General features: G+C 42.3%; 1 protein-coding gene across 9 annotated transcripts in view; it reads left to right on the forward strand.

Moving 5' to 3' along the window:
• RBMS3 (RNA binding motif single stranded interacting protein 3) overlaps positions 1 to 21795 on the forward strand; it is a 712732-nt gene that overhangs the window by 434824 nt on the left and 256113 nt on the right. For all 9 annotated transcript variants that reach the window (XM_068935481.1, XM_068935482.1, XM_068935483.1 and 6 more), the window contains one exon: positions 15200 to 15291. In XM_068935481.1, coding sequence (XP_068791582.1) covers positions 15200 to 15291 — 92 coding nt within the window. The remainder of the gene's footprint in view (positions 1 to 15199; positions 15292 to 21795) is intronic.

Here is a 21795-nt window from a genome sequence, read left to right on the forward strand (position 1 = left end):
TGCCCAATCAGAAGGTGAAATGGGCATGCTAAGTTGAACGAAGTTGCAGTATAGACAAAGGAAGTGAAAGGCTGCTCAGTGGTGTAGCCACTCCCATCATGTGACACCCTCAGGTTTTGCATGAGGTATTTCATCTGCTACATCTGCTTGTTTCTAGATTATGGAGAAGAAAGGCTATTTCTGTTTCAAATATAATGTTTGTCCCAGCCATCCAGGGAGAAAAAAGAAAAAATAGTAAAATGAGAGAAGAGGTTGATGTGATTTCATTGAGCCATGTGGTTGTAAATGCATCAGAAAATAATAAACAAATCACATGATGAGGGTAAGGTGAAGGTTCCTTCTGTGACTGCTCCTAGTAATCTTGGGAGAAATGCTAAAATCTTCAGATGCTAGAAGCCTTCCCCTTTCCAAATGTCTCCCATGTCTGCTGTGAGAAGTTCATATTGTTGTATTTGAATGCAGGGGAGGCAGCTAAGGAAAGTAAGGCTGTTGCCCCATTTGACTAGGGATTAGAGTCACCATCCCCATTTCCTTGGAAGGCTCCAAGCCTAGCGTACGAGGAAATTTGCCCCTCTGTGGAATGATTACTTGAATTAGGTATCTGCCACCCACCTGCCACCCACCTGCCACCCACCACGAGGGTTGCTTCCTCCTCTCTCAGCCAGATGTAGTGAGCATGTGTCCTCCCATCGGTGATCAAAAAAATACCTGCTCAGGTTATATAGCACATTATCATTTCTATTTAATAGAAGTACCAGTATGGCATCTTCTGATGGCATTATGAGCCAAAGTATACAGATGTAGCCACTTCCTGGCTCATTCCCCCTTTGCCTGTGTCACCTGATGGAAGCTCTGGAAGAAAGAGTCCTGGATCTGCCCCAGAAATACAAAATAGTGACTAGGAATGTGTAATGGTAAGGTAACAAGCTGCTGCTGAGGCTGCCGTTTACTGTGTAATGGGAATGACACTGGTTGCCTATTCCACAGACCCTGTGTTCGTGGGCCCTGAGCAACTCTGTTCTAGTTTCCCTGAAATCTTTCAGCCAACTGGTACCTCATCTTCTTCCCTCACCATGCCTAACTGCTTCCAGAGCCGTGTGGGGTACAGGAGGTTGCTTACCTTGTTTGCTTGTTAACAAAATGACTTGCAGAGCAATGGGTCAGTGATAAGATAAACAGCCTGCTGTCTTTGTAGTACGATATTTTTATGCTAAGAAAGCACAACTGTGCATGCTGGATACTCATCTGGCTAATTCTTGCTGTTGACAGAAGTCAGACATTCAGTCTCAAAACATTTACACATCTTCGCATTGACAACAGCAACATATATTTGGTGACTGCTTAAGAGACGCACTGCAGTCCCTTTGACTGTTAGCTGTATTACCCATTAAAATGAATGTGGTGGAGCCACAGGCTGGCTGGCTGACTGAGAGCCTACACCCAGAATTATGTCAGATTCAGCAGCCCTGTGTTTCTTAAAAAGGTAAGGAATAATTTTAGGTTACTGGTTTGATATTTTCTTTACACTGCATGTGGGGGTGCTTCTGGGCGTTTAAAATACCTTTTTCTTTGTATAGGCATTTAGGCTTCCTAAACAACATCTCTTTGCTGGGTGTGTGTGTGTCCTGGCAAAACTGTCCCCTGCTTTCTCTTTCCTCTTGGATTACCTAAAGTTCCAAGCTGATACAGAACCACTCTCTGCAAACAAACTCTTTCAGATGCTACTATAGTCATTTTCTGGATAATTTCATTAGAATTCTAGGATTTTTTTTTAAATAAAATACCCCTTGTAAGGAAGAAAATATTATATTAGAAGCATCCTACTTTCATTTTAAAAAAAGAATACTTTCAAAGACGTCAGTGCGTAGAAAGAACACTTATTTATTTTCTGTTGTTAAGCTCTGAAATTCATACCTTTCTCTAAAACAAGCTTCATGGGTAAAAGTTGTTCTCTGCTGCATATTTGGCCTTTCACTGGCAATATATGTCGATGAATTTGCTCTTCTATTAAACCCGTTAAGGTTCCCTAAACAGAAGGTATTTATGTCCAAAAGATGCCTGTACATTTAAGAAGAACTATGAAGGATGGTCACCACTGATGTAGCTTCTTGCTGATGTTGCCACCTACTGAATGCAGAGTTGGATGTGTCAGTCAGCATTGTTGGCAATGCCTGGCTACCTCTCTCCTTCTAAGGCATGTGCCAAATTTCCCATCTCATCTTTAATGATATTGCTACTGAAACTCCCTTGAAACTTGCTGGTCACACAAAGTTTGGAAGCATTAGGCAATCATAGAGAAAGGTAATTAGATGATCCTGAAAGCTGGAGTGTGAGAAACAGGGAACAAATCTGATAGTAAAATCATCTACTCTAGGAAGTAATAGGAAGAACTCTGCTCCATAAGCTGGAAGCTTACCTATAGGGAATAAATGAAAAGGAAGAGGATGAAAGACATGTTAGATGATCTTGTAGGCTTATAAGACAGCGATGGGCACAGCTATGAAGGCAGCAAATATGGTGTTAGGATGTATCAGGTGAGACCCTTCCAATAGGTACAGGGTAGTATTAGCGGAATTCTGTAAGTCACTGAGGAGACCTCATGTGGTCACCTAGTGCAGGGTTATTGTCACCCATATTCTAGAAAGACCCAGGATTTCTTTTCCGTTCCCATATATCAGCCTTCTCTCCCTACAAGCTGTGTGACAGCTGGTTGCAGAAGTGAATTTCAGCATGCAAGAAGCTTCCTATGCGTTACCGTTTGTGCAGAGGAAACTGCCCTTCTGCTGGCTCAACCTCCCCAATGCCTCAGGAGGAGGCATGAGCCGTGCTTCAGCATGGTCTCCAGATAGTGTTCTTCATTGTAACTCTGCAGTATGCAACAGCAATGTTGTGTACCAGCAGATGATCTTAAATAGAAACTGAAAGTCAAAATAACACTAAATAACTACGCTAAATCAAAGAAAGAAAGGTTTTTACTTAAGATTAAAACATTATATTGTTTACTTGATTCCTTTTCATACATCCGAGGTATGTGACTTGTAAAGGAAATAGGAAAACTTCTACAGGTTCAGAAACTCAAAATAGATTAGCAGCCAGCACTTCAAACACTTTATCTGCATCTTCTGTACTTATCTAGATTGTAGAATTATCGTGAGCCTGAAAAATGGATTCAAGATCTTGAAAAGAGATTTCCTGATGTGATTTTCTTCTCCATATTTTTTCTTTCTCAGTCTGGAAAAATAATTGCCATTTCTGGGGTACCATAATAATAGCATTTCTGAACTTCAGGCTACAGACAAATGTGGCAGAAAGAGAGAGAGGCTCAGAGGTGGAAACTGATATTTTAACCTCAAAAGGATCTCTTGCAGAAGAAAGAATGCCCTGTAACTTGTGATGGGCAATATATCTATAATACTATAGGGAGACTCAAATTCTGAATGTCTGAAATACCATGTGAGACCAAAGTCTTCAGGCACTGAATCTACACAGTGTCCGTGATACCGGTGTTGTGTGTTACGGCTAAGCCTGCTCTGCACTATGTGCAGCCCCCCTGTGCTTCCCCTCCACAGGGCAGGTGTGACGCTAAGCAAACTGCGTCTCTGCTCCAACGGAGATAAAAGGGATGGTCTGGGGAGGAGTCATGTTCTGCTTCCCTCCATTTGGCTTATTACCTCTCATTACCAAAATACCAGGATGGTGTAGTGCCACAGGGGTCAATGGGGCCCTGATGGGGGAATAGATAGAGGAGGAGGTTACGCTGCAATAGGTGATGCAGTACTCTACCACACAATTCCTGGAAAATGTGAATTCCTCCGTGATCTGGCCTTGAAGAGAAAACAGTCAGCCTGGGAAGCAGGCAGCTAAAGATGAGGGAGAGCAGAGGAGGCCCTATCCCCTCAAACAGTTTCTTGAAAGCACACTGCCGTCTTGCCCAAAAGAGCATTGGTATTTTACTCTTACGGCGATAGCGGTATCATGATGCTTTTCTTCCTTATCAGTATCATGAAATATTCAAAAGGTATTGCTCATCTCTGCCTAAAGCTCCATCATGAGTGTTGATGGGTTGGAATAGGAGCCCTTTGCATGTCATCCAAAATGTTTATCTTAGCAAAGGTTGATGTGCCAGAATTGGCCAACTGGCATGAAGAAAACATATTTCACTTCTTGGAAAAGCGCTACCACTTTGCTGCCTTTCAGAAACTATAGTTGTTTTCTGAATTACAAGGGCTTTGCATAAAGAACATAAATTGCTGTGCTCTTTATCACTGCTCCCTGTATGACAAATATACAGTCCAATTTTTCAAGTGTGGTGTCTTGAAAATGAATGTGCATTTGAAATGAAAACCATTTCAGTACTTGAGCATCCTCCCTCTGGAACGGGCTGGATAATAACATGTTCATCACCTTGGGTTATTTTAATATTTCCTGAAGCCTGCACAAGATGCTTTCTATTTTCTTGTCAAAACATACTGAAATGAAAATTATTTTTAATAAAGTACAGTAATCACAGTGTGATCGCCAAGTGCATCTTCTCTTGTCAGATTGTTTCTTCCTACTCACACATATTTGCAGTTGTTTAATGTTATGATTGCTGAGCAATCTAGCATTGGGAGGAAAAGAATGGGATATTTTACTGTTGACAAGGAGCGTCGGGTGATATAGAATACCCTCGTTTGCCTCCTAGAATAGTGTCGTTGCTTAAGTTTAATGTTGAAAGAGTTAACTGCTGATGGACTTCTTTGTTTTCCAATATTTCATTGTTCTATTCCATATACATCATTCACAGAAAGCAGAACTCCCATGATATATTTTTTTTCCATTTCTGTTCACAAAAGTCTCCGAGAGAGTTATGCACAAACTGATGGCCAGATACCATGCCTGAAAGACTGTTACCTGATAATATTAACAACAGTTTCTAACGAGTACGTGTGGTGCACTTGGGTTAGTGTCATCGCTTCTTACATTATGTGCTTTTGGCCCAAACACCTGGTGGATAACTAGGTTAGCTTCTGCTAAACTGAGGTCCAGTATTTAAAAGAGAAAATTGTTTGTCTACACAGGTATTGAAAGCTTTCAGAGATAATGGCTGAATGATTTTTCTAAACTGCTTCTATATACCAGGTTTTTCACTCAGTCGCTCAGCTCCAAAATAAGTGATGGACAAATCTCAAGAGATTTGGTTTCATATCTTACCCAAACATTATCCAAGCTAAGTAAAGCTCTGGAGTCTGCATAACTGAGCATGAAACCTCATAAGAACAGACTTTCTCATGAGAGTGTCAGTGTTTCCTGCTGGCTGGAAATACCAAGAAAATAGTCTTTCTTGTGGTATTTTTGAACTTTAGCATCTGGACGTAACTGTAACCAGAGAGGTTACAGTTCTATATGAAAATGAAAAATAATTGTTTAAAAAGTATATTGTTTTTAACTTTTGGGTGTGAGGTTCATTTCTATTTTTTCAGAAATGTATTTCTTCACTGAAGATATTAATTGATGCTGTAACTCTCTGTACTGAAAGTAGGAGGTCTTAATCTGAAGCTGCAAATTCTGAATATTTTGTTCTGGGTATTGTGGAATATTATCACTTGTGAGTCACTGAATATTTCTTAAGTCAAGGGAATAAACTGCTGTTGTATCCTTCCCTCCTTTTTATGTAAATATGGACCTAAGCACCGCTCTTGGAGTACTTGTTTTGGGGAAAACATTTGACTTTCTTCAGTCAGTACTTCAAGTGGGAACTTTAGCTCAGCCGCAGAGCCACAATGCTTAACAACAATACTAAAAAAAGTGTAGTAAAAAATAATCATAGTGATTACATTATATAACTAATACTCTGATAAGAAATGTTGTGGTACTAAATAACTGTGGTATGAAATCGTACGGTGTTTTATATGGAAAATTTAGATGTGAGCTGTTTCTGGGTTTAAAAATAGGATGAATCTGCATTTTGGATTTTGAGACAGTGAATCAATGGGACTTGCAGAGAGAGGAACTTCAAAAGTTAAAGATGGAGAAATGTGTTTCTGCCGTGCCCTTCTGCCACTGCAAGATTTACAATACATTCTCTTCTTTATTCAGTCCTTATTTAGTAACTCAAGTAATGAGATTTCCATCATTTGCTTTGTGTGATTAATGCAAGAGTGCACTGTTAGCAGACTACCAGGAAGTATTTCTTAACTTTCGGTTAATTTTCATCAACATTTTCCTCCTTTGACAGGTCCTTGTGAAGCCTTGCACCTCACTGTTTACATTGGTCATGTGCTGCTGTCTGGTTACCCATAGGCATTCACATGTAGGGTCACTTTTAAGGTCTCCCAAACCTGCCCTATTATTACGGGTAATCAGATAGAGTTCTGTTATTTGCAGAATTTGGAGTTTATTTGTTTTAGAATTTTCTTCATTTTGCCAGTCTTTGTGGTTCTGAATGGCCAGTAATGCAGCATAAATGTTGAGTAAGGGTAGTCAAGTGCAACATAATATTCTTGATCAGCGTACAGGCTGAATTTGTACCACTTCCCTCCCCCTTCGCCTTTTATTTGTAACTGTATTTCACAAAAAGCTTTTGTCAGTTTTGATGTTTGCCTCGGCTTTTCCAGGGAGTTCGTGCTTTCTGAAGAATTACTTTTCAGAACAATACGTACACATATAGAGATAGATAGATAGAATAAGTATTTCACATATACCAAAATCTTACAGGATTCTTTGAACCGTTTCCTTTACTTACTGGAGACCGCAAAATGTTTCCATTTAGTAAAAATTGAAAATATATGAAAAGATTGTCACAGTGCCGTACTTTTTTTTTGCATGTAAATATTATCATTAATTAGTGCTGCAGCTAATATTAACCTGCATTCATATACACTGTTTAAATCAAAGTAATTTAATGTTCAAATTAAGAATGTGTTTGCAAACAGATGTCTAAAAATTGTTTGTTGGTTACCTAGAGTGGTGTTTTTCTCCAGTTCTGTTGTTATAAAGCACATTCAAGTAATGCAAGAGGTAAAGGCAATCACTGCAGGAACATAATCAAAGTGACAGTTTTGTGCCATATTTCCATATCAAGCTAAAGCAAACAAAAAGTTCAGCTGTATATGCATACTTAACAATGTAGGTGTTTCTCTGGGGAGTAATCTGAAATGAGGGGGACTATCTTTTCTTTCTTCCATTTAAGACTCTCCAATTATTTCTCTAACTATATATTAGCTGTTTTAATTAAAATGTGATGATTCACCACTTTCTAGTAACCAAACACCTTTTTTTTTAAAGTAGGGGTTTTAAATATAGTGAGAACTTAGACTATTTTACTATTATTCTAAGCATTTGGAGCTGTAAGAATATTGTAGCATGATATGAAAAATGAAAAAAAAATCTGTTTTCTGTAATTTTGTGTTCAAGGGCAATTCAAACTCTTTGCTGGCTAACTCTAATTTTCCAAGGCTTATAAGACTTTAATTTGATTCTTTATCTGAGTGTAAAACAATGACTGAAAATGGCATAGTAAATTATTGGATAATCACTTTTATGTGGTCTACCTGATTGTCAAAATGAACACTGCCTTTTAAGAGACACTCTAACTAAGTGATGGGCAAAAGTGAGCTTTACAACTAAAATTGCCTTAGCCCCTCAAGAAATCTGAGTGGTTTCTCATCTAAGTGTGAAGCAGAAATAGCTCACTGACTATTATGTGTATAGGTATTTTGTGCATATATTTTTGTGTTTGTGTAAACACTTTATGTTGATGTCTGCAAATGTAAGCATAGCTGTATGCAGATATGTCTGGGGTGGTATCACAAAGATGAAAAAGAGATATTTGTGATAAATCTGTTTTACTTCATGGTTTTCTAATTTATCGTACAGTTGTGACTGTTTCCTCTTCCCTAGGCTGGTACTCCTCTCCCTTTTCACAGTCCCTACTGGGAATTATTTTCAATTTCCAAACTCCAGACGACATCAATGAATACATTGAAGGAAAAAAACTCAGCATTCTCTTAAAACAACTGTATCCTCCTTTTTGTCCAAATAGCCTGCACCTCTTGGAGATCCACCACAAATGATACACTCAGTCTTCTGGCAGTTCTAGATTTCAGATCTGGTATTTTGAATTCTAGAGGGCCAGAAACAAGAACTAGAAACTTCATTACATTAAGAGACATTATTCGTAGTGGGAAGCAGGGTTCCAAGTCGTCTCATATATCAGACCTACGAGAACAGTTTTAACTACAAGCAAATTGTCATAGTTACACACAAGCAAGTTCAGTTTTTATCTTTAAAAAGAAAGTTCTTCACATTTACGTAATGCAAATTTTATGTTGCCAGAAAAACGTCAGTATGTCAAATGCTCCAGGGCAGGAGAACTGTAGATATGGAGCTACTCCTTTGCTGTAGCTTTGGTCAAACTCCCATTTCGCTCACTCAGTGCAGGACAGGCATGCAGGAGAGCAGAGCAAAGGTTGTGTGGGACAACCATCAATCAGCATTTCCTGTCTTTCAAGCTGTATGTGTTCTCGTCCTTCTGCAAGAGGTTAACTTACATAAACAATGCATTAAAACTTTGCATGAACGGGAGTTTGTTGACTTCAGTGAAACAGAAAAATTCCCCAGTATGTAATACATCCACATGTCCACTTTTTGAAATAACAAGAGTGGGTTACAGGTATATTGTGTTTGAATTAACATTACTGGGAAAGCTTTTACTGTCACCAGTTCGTTGGTTCTTAAGTATTTAATTAATCTTCACTTTTGTTTGTTCTTTGGTTTTTATTTCCAAGATGTACCCCCCCCGCCCTGAATAGGCCCAACCCCTCCCACCCCCAAATAAACAAACAAAAAAATTGTAGAACAAACTGAAAAAGCAAGCAAAATCAGTTCAGACCTATTTGGCACGAAGAGCTCATCCGATTTATTTGGAGAATAAGTTTCCTCTGCCAAAACACTAAATGAGCTTATGGCCAACCTTGAGACTCCTGCTGGTGAGCGAGGAAAGCCGGCTCCTCTCTTGTCCCTGGCCCGGCGTCCCGCCGGCGCTCGCCCCCATCCCGCCGGCTCCTCGCGGGAGGAGGCCGTGGGAGAGGGACGGCGCTGCATCTCCTGCAGCAGCAGGGTCTGCACCCTGTAAAGCCCCCCAGTAGATCATTGCTCGGCTTGGGGGCGCGCTGGCCGAGGGAGAAGCCGCCTGCAGTTCTCCCCCTGTCAGCCTATGACCTCCCCTGCCCGGCGCCTCGGCCCTCCTGCCCGCTCTCTGCGCCCGCGTGGTGTCGCGACACGCGGAGGCCGGGCTGACTTGAATGGCGGCGACTTACAGCAGCAGCCTGCGGGCAGAGGTCAGGCGTGATGCTTGGCCTGTGGCTGGACCAAGGGGAGCGTTTACCCGCCCCAGCTTCTCCTCCGTCGTTCATCACGGCTTCTCCTTTCTCCTCCGCGTGAGTTTCTTGCCTGTGCACGCCTTGCTCCGCACCTTGCCTCTGCAAAAACACCCCCCCATCTCCTAGGGGTTGTTTTTTGCTTGTATTTTCATCCGGGAGCGGGGCTGTGCACAGCGTCGTGGCAGCGGGCGGGAGGGAGCCGCGAACCTTCGGGGACCAGGGAGGCCACGAGGGGTCGGGGATGAGGATGGAGGGATAACACCTGATTCGGGCTCTCAACTAGCAGCGGCCAGAGCAGCCTGTCTAACGGAGAACGTGGCTCCCTAGAGGCCTGAGCTGATCTAGATCAGACGGCCATGGTCCAGGCCGCGTAGCGGTCCTCCTCGGGCGCCGTCCTGGGCGGCTGCGTGGCCGCGGCTCAGCCCACCGTGGGGCAGAGCCGGCAGAGGAAGGAGCCGCCGCGGGGGCCCGGGAGCGCGCGCCCGGGGCAGGAAGCGGGGCAGAGCCCGGTGCAGGTCGGTTGGGGCAGCTGCGGATGCTCCCCCTGCGACGGCGTCACAGGCGAGGACGCCTGCCGCCGGGGAAGCCTTCCGTGCGAAAGAGCGCCATGGACACACTTGCTGGAAACGCCGACTTGGGCGCCGAGGGTGCAGGATACTCTGCCACCCCTGTTACCGTTGGATTGCAGTAACTAATGCTGTTTTCAGCAGCAGCAGAGTAACAGCCTTAACTCACCCAAACAGCAAAGGGGCCCCCTCCCCTGTCACTGTACGTGTGGCGCTCTTGGGAGACCGACTGCGTAATGCACATGCACCCGTGGGAGAGCGTGTTTGCTTTGTGCCACTGCTTTGGCACTTTGCAGTAATTGCAGAAACTGCTAGTAGCAGGCAGTGCCTTACATTATTTGGCGTTACCCTTAAGTACCTGATCAGTCAGGGCAATTCAGAGTTTGATGGCTAAGAGCTATACACACCTGCAGTTACTTAAATCCACAAAATTGCACCAGTAGGTATTTGCAGGCACCAAAACATTGGCATAAAATTAGAGGCCGTTTCCTAAAACCTGTGCCTAAATATTGATGATATGCTATATGAGGGGTTGTTATTCTGAAATGGATTTGCAAAAAGCAATTGAAAATCTCCAGGCGTCCCATCTGTGTTTAAAGTAACAACAATAACAAAACTTTAAATTAGCATAGGAGATTTAAGACATTTCAGGAAAACATTGATTAAATCTGCCAATGAAATGAATGTGTTTGGCGAGTGACCTAATTAGTGTATACTTGGTTCTTTTTCACTGCACTGCTTACCACTAATTGCTGTTCTGCTGGTCTTCTCCTGACAAGTAAGAAAAAACAAGGATGAGGGATTTGTTAAGGAAATAGTGACATTCAGTTTTAATTCATTTGAACCTGCTGCCAAGCTTAATTATGGAATTGAGAAACTGAGACCAGGAGGCCCCCAGCCGTTTAGGATATAGGAGGCGTAGATGTTTAGTGTCTGCCTGTGTATTCGGGTAGCACTTATTGCAGCTAGCTGTAAACTTATGCTTGCTGATGCTTAGCTGTTTTCTTCCCCCCACAGGTACAAAATCACAGTTTTTATTCCTTAAACTTAATTATTTAGCTCTAATGGCGCCAGGCCAAAACAAAAGGACAGGCATTTTATTTCTTAGAGGAAAGGTTTAGCAATTAATCTAGATAGTCTTGTCTTGGAGTATGTGTGTGTGTGTGTCTGCATTTACACACCAGTGGTATATGTCATTCCATAAAAAAACCTAGAGATCCCAGCATATTTGTTCTAGCACTGTAGTGCCTAAGTCACCCTCACTGTGAGTACACTTGAATTGAGGGACTTACCTTAGTGGTAAGCTTGGTTCCTGATGCTTTAATCAGCGGGAGGTAATGCAGTTTTCCCTGTTTGCGTTGTGTGTTCTTAAAGGGAAAGGGTAAGATGCTTCGTAAAAAAAAAGGGGAAATAGTTTTGGTTTTGGTTTCCTGTGGTGGTGATGGATTCTGGCGCGCAGAGTCTAGAGGTCCCAGTTTAGAATCAGAGTGCATTTCTCATGGTGTTCTGCACAAAAACTGAGAAGATAAATAAGCCCACAGACCAGAATGTTTACAAGGCAGTGCACCGAAAAAGAGAAAAAAGAAAAAAGGTCTGGGAATTGGAATCTGAGGACGAAGGAGGGTGGGGTTTGCACTTGTTTTTAGAAGAGGGAAAAGAATTGTAGACTTTTTCTTAAGAGCAGCCGTGTCCAGTTGGCAGCCCCGGTCTGAATCTATCCCGTGGGATGCTTCCAGCCAGGCTGCTGCCTTTTCCCAGGAGGAGCCAGGGAAGAGTTATCTGAGCAGCGAAGGAACGCTGCCTTGTGCACCTGGCGGCGGCGGCGGCGGTAGCAGCAGCAGCGGCAGCAGCGGCAGCAGCGGCAGCGGCACAGCTCCCGCAGCGGGGTCCTGGCCCCTTCCACCAGGGCTTGGGGGGGCGCAGCCCACAGCCACCCTAGCCGGGACACAGGTGTCGGGAAGGAGTCTGGGGCATTTGGAGAGTCCCTTGTGCCATGGGGAAAGCTGGAGGGGATGTCCCACGACCCAGCTTTAGCTTTTAGCTTCTTGGGTGACTAAATTTGATCTAGTCTGAAAAGTCTAAAAAAAACCCAAACAACAAACAAACCAAACGAACCCCTCCCCCACAAAAGCCTACACTACTTTGCTAGTGCTTAAGACCAAAAAAATGAAGTGAGATTGTAAGCAAATGAAATGTGGTAGCCTAGGTCATCGACATAGGCTGTAAACATCTAAATGGAAGAACATAAACAGTGCAAAAAAACAGCATGCCTTTTTTCTGTAATACAGCACTGCAAAGTTCTTGTAAGGATACTTGAATGCTGAAACAGCCTGGGAACTTGGCTTCCCTCGCAGCAGATTGATGTTCTTTGGACGGGTGCTCAGCCACGGAGTGATTTTATCCTGATGTTGTCTGTGCGGTGGAGGGATGTGCTGGGAGGGGGGAGGCAAGAAAGATACTTGGAATGAGAATGAAGCTCAGGAAAGGAAAAAGAGCAGCTTTGCAGCTATGCTGGTAGTATTAGTGCTAGAATGCATAATAGACAACTAAAGGTGCAAGGTTTTTTGTCTTGAGACGCTCATTGAATATTATGGGAAAATACGGTTATATCGTCACTATGCATGGCTTTAAATATCAGGGACTAATGTAAATCTTCAGTAATTCTCTATGTTAGATGTACCTGCTATCTACACTAAAATACTGGACTATATCCTTAAGCGTTCCTGTTTATATCTGCAAGTAATATTAACTTGGATATTCTTGCAGTGCTGTCTGGAAAGTCATATTAAAAATCACTTCCCCTATATTGTTGCATACATGAATCCCATACTGTACACTGATGGATATCAAAATCTACCTCTATTGTGTGTTGTTATGTCAATATTAAAACTTATTTTTGCACTGTCATCTCCTAGTTTTCAGGCATAAGCATGGTGAGAAATGAAAAGAAATGTAATCTCCTGAGCAGAGCATCTCTCCCCCCCCCCCCCCAATCCTTTGCTCTGTGTTCGTCCCAAGCTATCCCATGTCTTGGAGATTTAATGGAGGTATCTGGCTTCCCGGGCGTTTCAGGTTTCCCATTTGGCAGCTCTGCCTTCTTGCCAGGATCTCTTGCTTCGCAAGACTGAAGTTACGCCTAATCATATCTCCTCCTTCCTCCCAGAAGCTGCTCTCCCAGAGGGCAAAGGCGTCGCAGAAATCCAGGGAAGACTCTTGTTGTCTTGTCGCAGGTTTTTTGGTTCAAAGCAGCATAAACTTTGCTGCTCCTCTGCAGTGAATAGCTTGGCAAACGCTGCAAAGCAAACTGTGATGTGGAACAAGCTGATTTCAAAATGACGTGCTGAGTAGGAGAAAAAAAGAAAAATCAAACGGGGGAAAACTGAATAGGTAAAACAAAAAACAACCTCCACAGCTGACCAAATTCCAGTGCCCTTTGGCATGCAAGCATTTGTCGGACATGCTGTCCCTGTACTCAGCTGATCCACTGGTTTCAGTTTGTAATGGTGGCCGACCCTCTTGCCCCCCGCCCCTCCCTCTCCCCCCAAAAGACAAAACTGAGGAAAGAACAGAACGGAGAGATTCGGATCTGGACTTGATTATCAAATTAGTGCTTTTCATACTCCTTAAGTACGTCAGCGTTTTCTTTAACAATCTTAGCTTTTTTTTTTTTCTTATTTCTTTTTCATTTTCTCAAAACTTTAAGATTTAAGCCTAGGAAACAAAAGTCCATGCACGCAGAGTTCTTTTACCGTTGGACTAATGCCTGCATACACACCAAAATAATAATAAAAAGATGTTTATAACGTGGGGACAAGGTGATCACCAACACACGCTTTTATAGATAGATTTGGTGCACAGCAGAAGGCATGAGGCCTCACACGAGCAGGAAAAAAGGCTGGCAAAAGAAATAAAAATGGATACGGCAGGAAAGCATATCTGCGGTTGCCTCCTGTATTATGCGTATTGACCTAGTAAATGGAGATGTCTGCAAAGGAGCTGCTATGCTATAAATACGCTAGTGCTAATATTATTAAAGCCTTCAGGCAGTTCAGTTTCACCCTTATGGCTTCTAGGGGGAATGCAAAGGGGTGACCTGTGGCCACGGCTTGTGCAAGCAGCACATGCCTACCTGTGCTGTAATCGCTTAGCACGATGTCCGCTGGGATTTTCGAAGGATTCCCAGTACCCTGGGTGGATTTCGAAACATATTTAGGTGCCTAAATAAGCATTTGGTGACATTTTTACTTCTAACTAGCTCTGCTGAAAGCTTCATGAGCAAGACTTTTAAATGCTGTTGAAGATCAGAGATAGGGAAGTGCTTAGAAGTTCTGAAAAGTCCACTTTGTGTCCTTTTTGTCCTTTGTACCTTTAGGTAAATAAAAATATTTCGAGAGCTGACCCTCGAATTCTGTTGATATGCAGTAGGGGCTTAACACCTGTAGTCTTCCTTGAACATGCCAGCCTTGCTTATTGAAGGGAAAAATGGAGAGGGATAGAGCAAGGGAAGAGCAGTTAGGAAGTGCATGGCTGATTAATAAAGTAAACTATTGCAAATATTGGGACTGGAAAAGCCACTTAAAAGCAGACGATTATCCCTTGCCAGTCCCTGAGGTCTAACCTCACTAGGCTGATGCTCAGCTGCTACCCTGAGCAGCTCCTGGTAGGGCCCCAGCCCTTGTTCCAGCAGAGACGAAGGCAAGGTGAACGAGATGTGGTGTAACTAGGCTGTGACTTTGTTATCTTACCGTTTTGTCTTGAGCTATCTGGCGGTTGCTCACGCAGTGCAGGTTGTGATTTCTCCCTTAATTGCTTCCACCTGCTGGATGACTGCTGTTTGCTCCCTTCCCCTACGCAGATGGCCCCAGGCAGCTGCCGAGACCGTCTACCTTCTTCCTAGGCTTAATCCTCCTACGGGTTAAAGGAGCAGGCAGAGAGTGTTGCCTTTGCACTGCACCAGCCCTGCGAGAGGGTACCCTCCAGTTGCCAGAGAGGGGGCATTTTTTGTCAGGTAGGCTGCACATCTTCCTGCATGTTGCAGCTTACGGATGTTGCATTTCTTTAAACCCCATTAGGTTCAGGAAGAAAGGTGAGAGAAATAGACGTGTGATGGCTGGTGGTGGTAGGAGTGCTACCAGAAGACTACGAGACAATGCGAGAGAAGGAAGGGCTTTTTCTTTTTTTTTTAATTTAAACAAACAAGTAAAAAGTGTCTTACGTTTATGCACACACACGCAGAGATATTAATGAAAATGCCTATTCTTTATTTTTTAGGTTATGGTTTTGTAGATTTTGACAGTCCGGCAGCAGCACAGAAAGCAGTAGCATCTCTCAAAGCAAATGGCGTGCAAGCCCAGATGGCAAAGGTAAGAAAACCCATGTTGTTGCAGGCTTATCTGAGCCGTGTGGGGAGAATTCCAAAACTCCATTTTGCATCTGTTTTTCTTAGCTTTTTGGATTTGTTGTTTCAGGTTTTTTTGTTTTTTTTCCTTTGGCTCTAGTGGCTTATTCATCCTATGACTTGTGCGTTTTTCCGGAGAGCTGTGTATCATGCAAGGGGTTCTGGTCTCTCGCTCCCCCTCTCTCTGGAGAGATTTATAAGATCTGAGTGCTGGAGTGGCAGCGCAATTGGAAATGCCTTTGTGCTGAGCACATTGTGAAAGAATTGCGTTTTCTTTGCCTTGGAGTAGTCTTCATTTGGTTTCTTTGCCTAGAAACCAAATGAAGGAATAGATATTCTTTTCTTGCTTGCCTGGTGGCTTTGTCTGAAGGAGTGAGTGACTGAACACGAGGAAAGTTTGTTGTATCTGCCTCATTTTAGCTTTTCCCGTCTTTTTATTTTAAAGACACAAATGGAATTGTACGAGGTTGCCTGAAAGCCTATTTTGCTATCTGGAGGCCACTGGCATACGTTGTTCAGAGAGATTGAGAGAGTCATGCTTTAAACTTATAGCAAATGTACACCGAGGTAAAATACTCCATTTCTGGAGTTGTCCTGTGTCACCAAGCCAAAGGGGCTAATGGGGAGAGGGGGTTGCAGTAATGATTGTAACATGCTCCAGCTGTTGCTTTTCGGAAGGCATAATGAGGCATCTTCAGGCTCCAGACTGTGTTGGTTTGCAAAAATAGCTGTTGCGTTGTACTTCAAAATACCTTGCCTTAGTATCACAATTAGCCCGTAATATTGCGAGATTTAGCCTCCTCAGAAATGATGCAGGTCTGGATTCTGCAACGTTAAAAGCAAACAGCTAATTTAGAAAACAAGGTCAATTATAAGTAATGCTGTATCAACTAATAATTAAGCACCACGTTTGAACATTCTCACTGAAAGGAATGCTGGTGATTTAAAACTTTTCTTTTTCAGCAATACCCTACTCAAAATTAAAAAAGAAGAAACCCCCTCTGTGATAAATGAGGTTCTTTTGCCTTGAACTTCGCCCACTGTGCCTTAAAGGAACTGGATATGATTCCATGTCATTCTGTTTAACAGCACCCCACAATGCAAGCTATGCTGTTTTATTGGCTCTTAGTTTTTATTGACATGTGGTGATAAAATATATTTGCTTCAAATGGGTAAAAGATGGGAAGCCAAAGAATCTGAACACTTACTGAGGATCGTGGTATTTTATTTCTCTGATATACTGCATCTCCTTGTTAAAATATAGGCAATTTGATGCATTAGTCAAGCTGTGAAAGAGAAACCAAAGACGGGAGATACGTTCTGTGCTACTGGTTGATCTGAAATAGCCATTTCAGGGCGGGGGGAGGGGGGAATAAATCTGTAACTTCATAAATCTGTAAAGTTATAGACAGAAAGTTAAAGATTTGAAGATGACGTGATATTTGGTGTTCTGCAGACACAGCTGTTGTGCTTCAGAACAAGGAGCAACCTCAGCACTTGCATGTGTGGAAATACCAAAGGGGAAGGTGACTTAAAGTACGGTATTTTGGATCACGCAATATTTTGGAGTCTCACTCCTACGCATGATGGTTTTAGAGTGGGAAGGGCTATACCAGCAGCTGAGATTTTTGTTCTGGGGGAGTCTGTGGCTGGAGTAGTATTTCCCCCTTCCTGATTTAGAGGAGGCTGGTGTGCACGCTTTTGTTTGTATAAGGCTGACTATATTTTTAATATTGAGCTGTGGTGCCTGGAATCCTAGATAGGTCCTTTTTAGTGTGTTTGATAATTCAAGATAAATATACAACTGACTTTTCCTATCTCTGAAAAAATCAAAGTTATTTAGAAAAACAGATTCAAAGGAAATTAAGACGACTGCACACAAAGCACATTGCCTTGCTGAGAAGGCAGGAGCCTGGGAAAGCAAATCTATCTGGAGAAGCGTGTTAGTTCTTGCAAATGTTGGAAGCCAAGTTGCATAACAGGACTGAAAGACAATGTTATCTGCCAGTGTCTGAATTAACAGTGAGGGCTCTGAAGAGGTTTGAAGAAAGAGGCAGAAGAAGGATTTAGCCTCTGCCTCTGGAAAATTTATCCAGAGCAGTTTGGTTTCAAGAACTGCTTTAAATAGTGGTGAATGGTGGCTATCATATAAAGCCAAAGAAAAAAGAATAAGTCTGAAAAAATTATCTGAAGCTTTTGCATGCCATATTAATTAATTCGTTTAAAAAAAGTAGAATAATGTACTGTGTTTTCCATGCTTCGTTCCGAAACAGTGAAATTCAACCCTGTGCAGGGTTGACTCAGCACCCAAACAAAAGACAGCACAGTGCTTCACCTAAGTGGAGCGTTACCGCTTTTGTTTATAACAACGTATTTCTAACCATAAATAGGACCCACACGCAGGTAGTGGTTGCCGCCATGTAATGTATGTTCAGCGAATGTCAAAAATCTCAGTCCGCTCGAGGACGCTTTTGAATAGATGTGAAAGAGGCCTCGGCCTGCTTGTGCCCTGCACTGGTCTTCTCCAGTTGTGAGAGAGAGTATCTTGAAATGTCAGTGTGTTCTGTGATGTTTTCCTGGAGAGAAATCTTACTCGGAAAGAGAGGTTCTTTCTTAGTTTTAACACAGTATAATTTTTCTCGTAGAAATCCAGGAATCTTCTTTGAAAAACAAAAAGCAGGACTGAACCCCCACCCATGCTGGCTAGCAGAAATGTCTTGTGGATACTTGAGTAAAAGTATGCTCATTTTATTGATGCTTAAATGCAGCCGCCTCCCTCATTTTTATAGCATTTGGACACCCTTTTGGCTGCTTTTGTTTCGTACTGCTGCCTCGAGAAGAAGGTTAAACTCTGATGGATCGAGGCTCCAAGTTCCACCGCTGCTGGAAAACTTGTTCTGTCGAGGCTCACACACCACATAACCCGACACAGAGAAAAACATCATTTACGTGTTTCAAACTCGCATTTTGTTCTCTTGGATGCCATTCAGCCCTGCGCAAAGTGGTCAAGCCGAAGGGAAACGCAGCTAAGGGAAGTATCAGCAGTGGCCGTGCCGAGGCAGCGACGGCAGCTGGGAGCCGGGCTTTCGCAGTTTTGTGTGCTGCTACCGGCTCGGTGGGAGAAGGTAGCTTCACACCACCTCCTGCCTTCCTGCAATCCAGCTTCTCTTACACCTGCACCCTGCCTGGCTTGCCTTTGCCTGTTGCCCTCACGCTGCCACCCGTAGCGGGAGTTTTGACTGCTGCCGCTCTCTTACGTCTGGTTACGTTGCTCTAAGTTGCCCATCGTTTTCAGAAGTGCTAATTTATGATTTGACTTATTTAGAAAAACTAACGCTTACGGAGCTGCTGCTGAATGGTTTCTCAGCTGCCCTGGCTTATTTTACGGCGTGCTTCCTGGTTGCCATTGGGAACACCTCAGATGCACAGATTCCTTTGCATGTATATAGTACCTCTTTGCCCAGGCTTGTCGCGTCCAGGTGTTTTTTTGTTTTTTTGGTTTCCTACTAAAAATGGCACAACTGGCATGCCATGAAATAATCTCCAGGAAATTACTGATTTGTTTGTCTCATCGTGCTAAGGACTATGCAAACACAGTGCAGAAAAGGCAGTGCTTATGGGCATGATTTATATTTTGTTTTGGTTTGTTCATGTGCTCTTTTCATGCATTTTTAGAAAAATGTTATAGAGAGAACATGGAAAATTCATAAGCACAACCTTGGTAATATGTGAGTTGGCTAACACAAGTAGGCGAGAAAGCTAGTACAACACATGAAAAACATATCAATGTTCTAATAAAATCTGTAGCCAAATCTATTTTTGGCATTTACAGTATTCCTCTGCGCCGAATTACATATTCGTGATGAGACTTCCTAGTCTCCTTTAAATATAAACTTTTAATGATACCCAGGAGTCTAACTCATCTGAAAAATCAATAGAAGAGAGTTCTCTAAATAACTTTGAGGGTCTGAATCTGTGTCAGTCCTGAAATTGGTGGACTGTAGAAATTGTAGAATCAATGTATGCCTTACAGACATTTTTGGGTCCTCTCTAACTTCTTTTGTTTCCAGTTCTAGTCTGCTGTAAGAATATGTGGAAGTTAGGGCGAAGATAGGTTCTTGCAGAGAGTATATAATAGCTTCTTTAATTCTAGCAGTCCATCCAGAGTGTTGAAACAAGTGTATTTAATCATACTGTTATACCGAGCACACTTACGAAGATTAGTAAATATATTTGGTGATGCACATCTTCTCTTCTCTGGATTTTCCTTTCCATCTGTATAATGCATTTAGACATCCTCAGCACCTGTGTCAGAAGTGTGGCTATTGAAGAAATATTTAATCAGTGTCGACAGTTGTCTAAATCCAGGAAACATTTTTGACTACTCTGCTGCAATAAGTGCTAGCCAGAGGGTACACTGAAGGATCTGGATCTGAAATAGGACTGTGCCGATAGGCTCTAATGTGCATTGCTGGACAAGGGAATTGCAGAACGTGATAGCGCTTCTTGTGTGATAGTTTTCTCATCCCTCCTTCATGCAGATGCCTAAATCCAGGGAATAATCACCAGCTAGGAGAAACTTAGGAGGGAAACATTTCCCACAGGATAGCACCATAAGCATAAGAGCTTCTGAGGAGGAACTGAGGTCTGGTTGCTGCACAGTTAAAGAGAAAATTTTGCTCAAAGGACCAAGGAAAAGGAAATCCCACAGAAGAATGTTATTTATTTTCCAGGCTTTTGCGTAGGTTTCAGGATGAGTCAGCTGACCAAATAAGTCCATTCTCTTCCTGTTCATTTTTCAGCTTCTTTTTCTCTTCTTCTTAAATTATCTCTCTTTTCACTGTCATATACCAATACTCTAAAGGGCTGTTACTTAAAATGGAAACTACAGAAAATGGAAAGAATGTCCAGGGAAAGCTCCCCATCCTAATACATTTTTTAATCTGAAAAATAAACACTGAACTGAAATATGGCCTATACAGTGAACATCTGATATTCTGAATCCCACAAGCAGTTTCTTAATTCAATTTGTGATTGAAACATCTGAAAATTTTACCTAACCAAACTTCAGGATATTGGTTATTTGTGTATTTGGACTAGTGGATATCAGTGTTATTGACTGTGTTAACTCTGCTTGCCACCCCCCCCCCCCCCACCCCGCCACTGACACCGAAGCAGGGTGCTAAGAGTTTAATATTGAAATATTCAGGCTTTATTTTAGTGCCAGTCTTTAATGATTTGATCTTTTCCCCCCTCAAGCAAACTGTTGTAAAAAGTTAAATATTTGTATTGACTCTTTAAAAAATATTTTCTTCGTTTGCTGCTGGAGGACTAGCTGGTGACCCTCTGAAAAGTCCAGCGTGCTCAGCAACGTCAACGAAGCTGAGGACTGTGTTGTAATGAAGTTGGCTACATTCCACATCATTTCCTGACGAATCCCGCATCCAGTATCGGGCTACTACTTCACCGATTGTCAAAGTTTCCCACGATTGAATGTGTATGTGCAACACCCTACAGTAAACGGTTCTATTTATTTTGCTAAAATGTTAACTATCTCACCCTGTACTTATGCACAGTATGTATCCAATACTGACCTGAATCAATAACAATCCTGGCTTAAATTACAATGAAAAATTATAGCTGGGAGCAAGTGAACAGCGGTTCAGTTCAGATTTGTAAATAAGAGATGTCACTGTCTCTCTCTCTTTTTTTTTTTTTTTTTTAAACTTTCTTTTACCAAGCCAAACACGCTGAGGGAGTCCTTTAGAAGCTATAACCAGAAGCCCAACAATTTCATATAGGGCCCCTTATCAAAGATATGCCCTCTTCATCCTCTTGTCTGTTTACTTGTGTGTTGGTTTTGCATAAACTGACTTTCATTCCTGTAATGGGGAATCACAGGAACTGGCCCTTAAGTGCTGGTTTTGTAACTATTGAATTTTTTCTCATTCACTGAAGGATAGTGATTGAACAAAGATGAAGGCACTGAAGAGATGCTAAATCATTTGCTTGGATCACAGAACTTCTTGGGAGGATACGCCTTCCCAAACCTGGAAGGTTTTCTGAGACAAAACGCTATCTAAGATTCAGGCATCAAATCACAGACATGCTATAGCAAACTGCTAACTTTAAATTTCAGAAAATCTAAAGTACCGGATGAATGTGTCTTATGAGCTTCCTAAGCAATTAAGGCTAAAGTACTGAGCAGCTTTGTAAGAAGCAGCTGATGGGATGATGGATAGGGGTGATAACAAAGATGCGTGACTGTGATGGAAGGACTTCATAGTCTAGTTTAGTGTGGCAAATCTTATGCTCCTGTCTGAGAACTGTATGGTAGCCAGTGTGAAATGAGTTTATGATCCTATTCCTGCTTTTAGACACATGTTTACTAGCCAACAGAGTGTACATTAGCTGGAGCTATACTTGAAAGAAGAACATCAAACAAGTCCAGGGATAGAAAATGCAACTA

The sequence above is a fragment of the Struthio camelus genome, chromosome 2 (assembly GCF_040807025.1).
Source record: "Struthio camelus isolate bStrCam1 chromosome 2, bStrCam1.hap1, whole genome shotgun sequence".
In the NCBI taxonomy this organism is placed as follows: domain Eukaryota; kingdom Metazoa; phylum Chordata; class Aves; order Struthioniformes; family Struthionidae; genus Struthio; species Struthio camelus.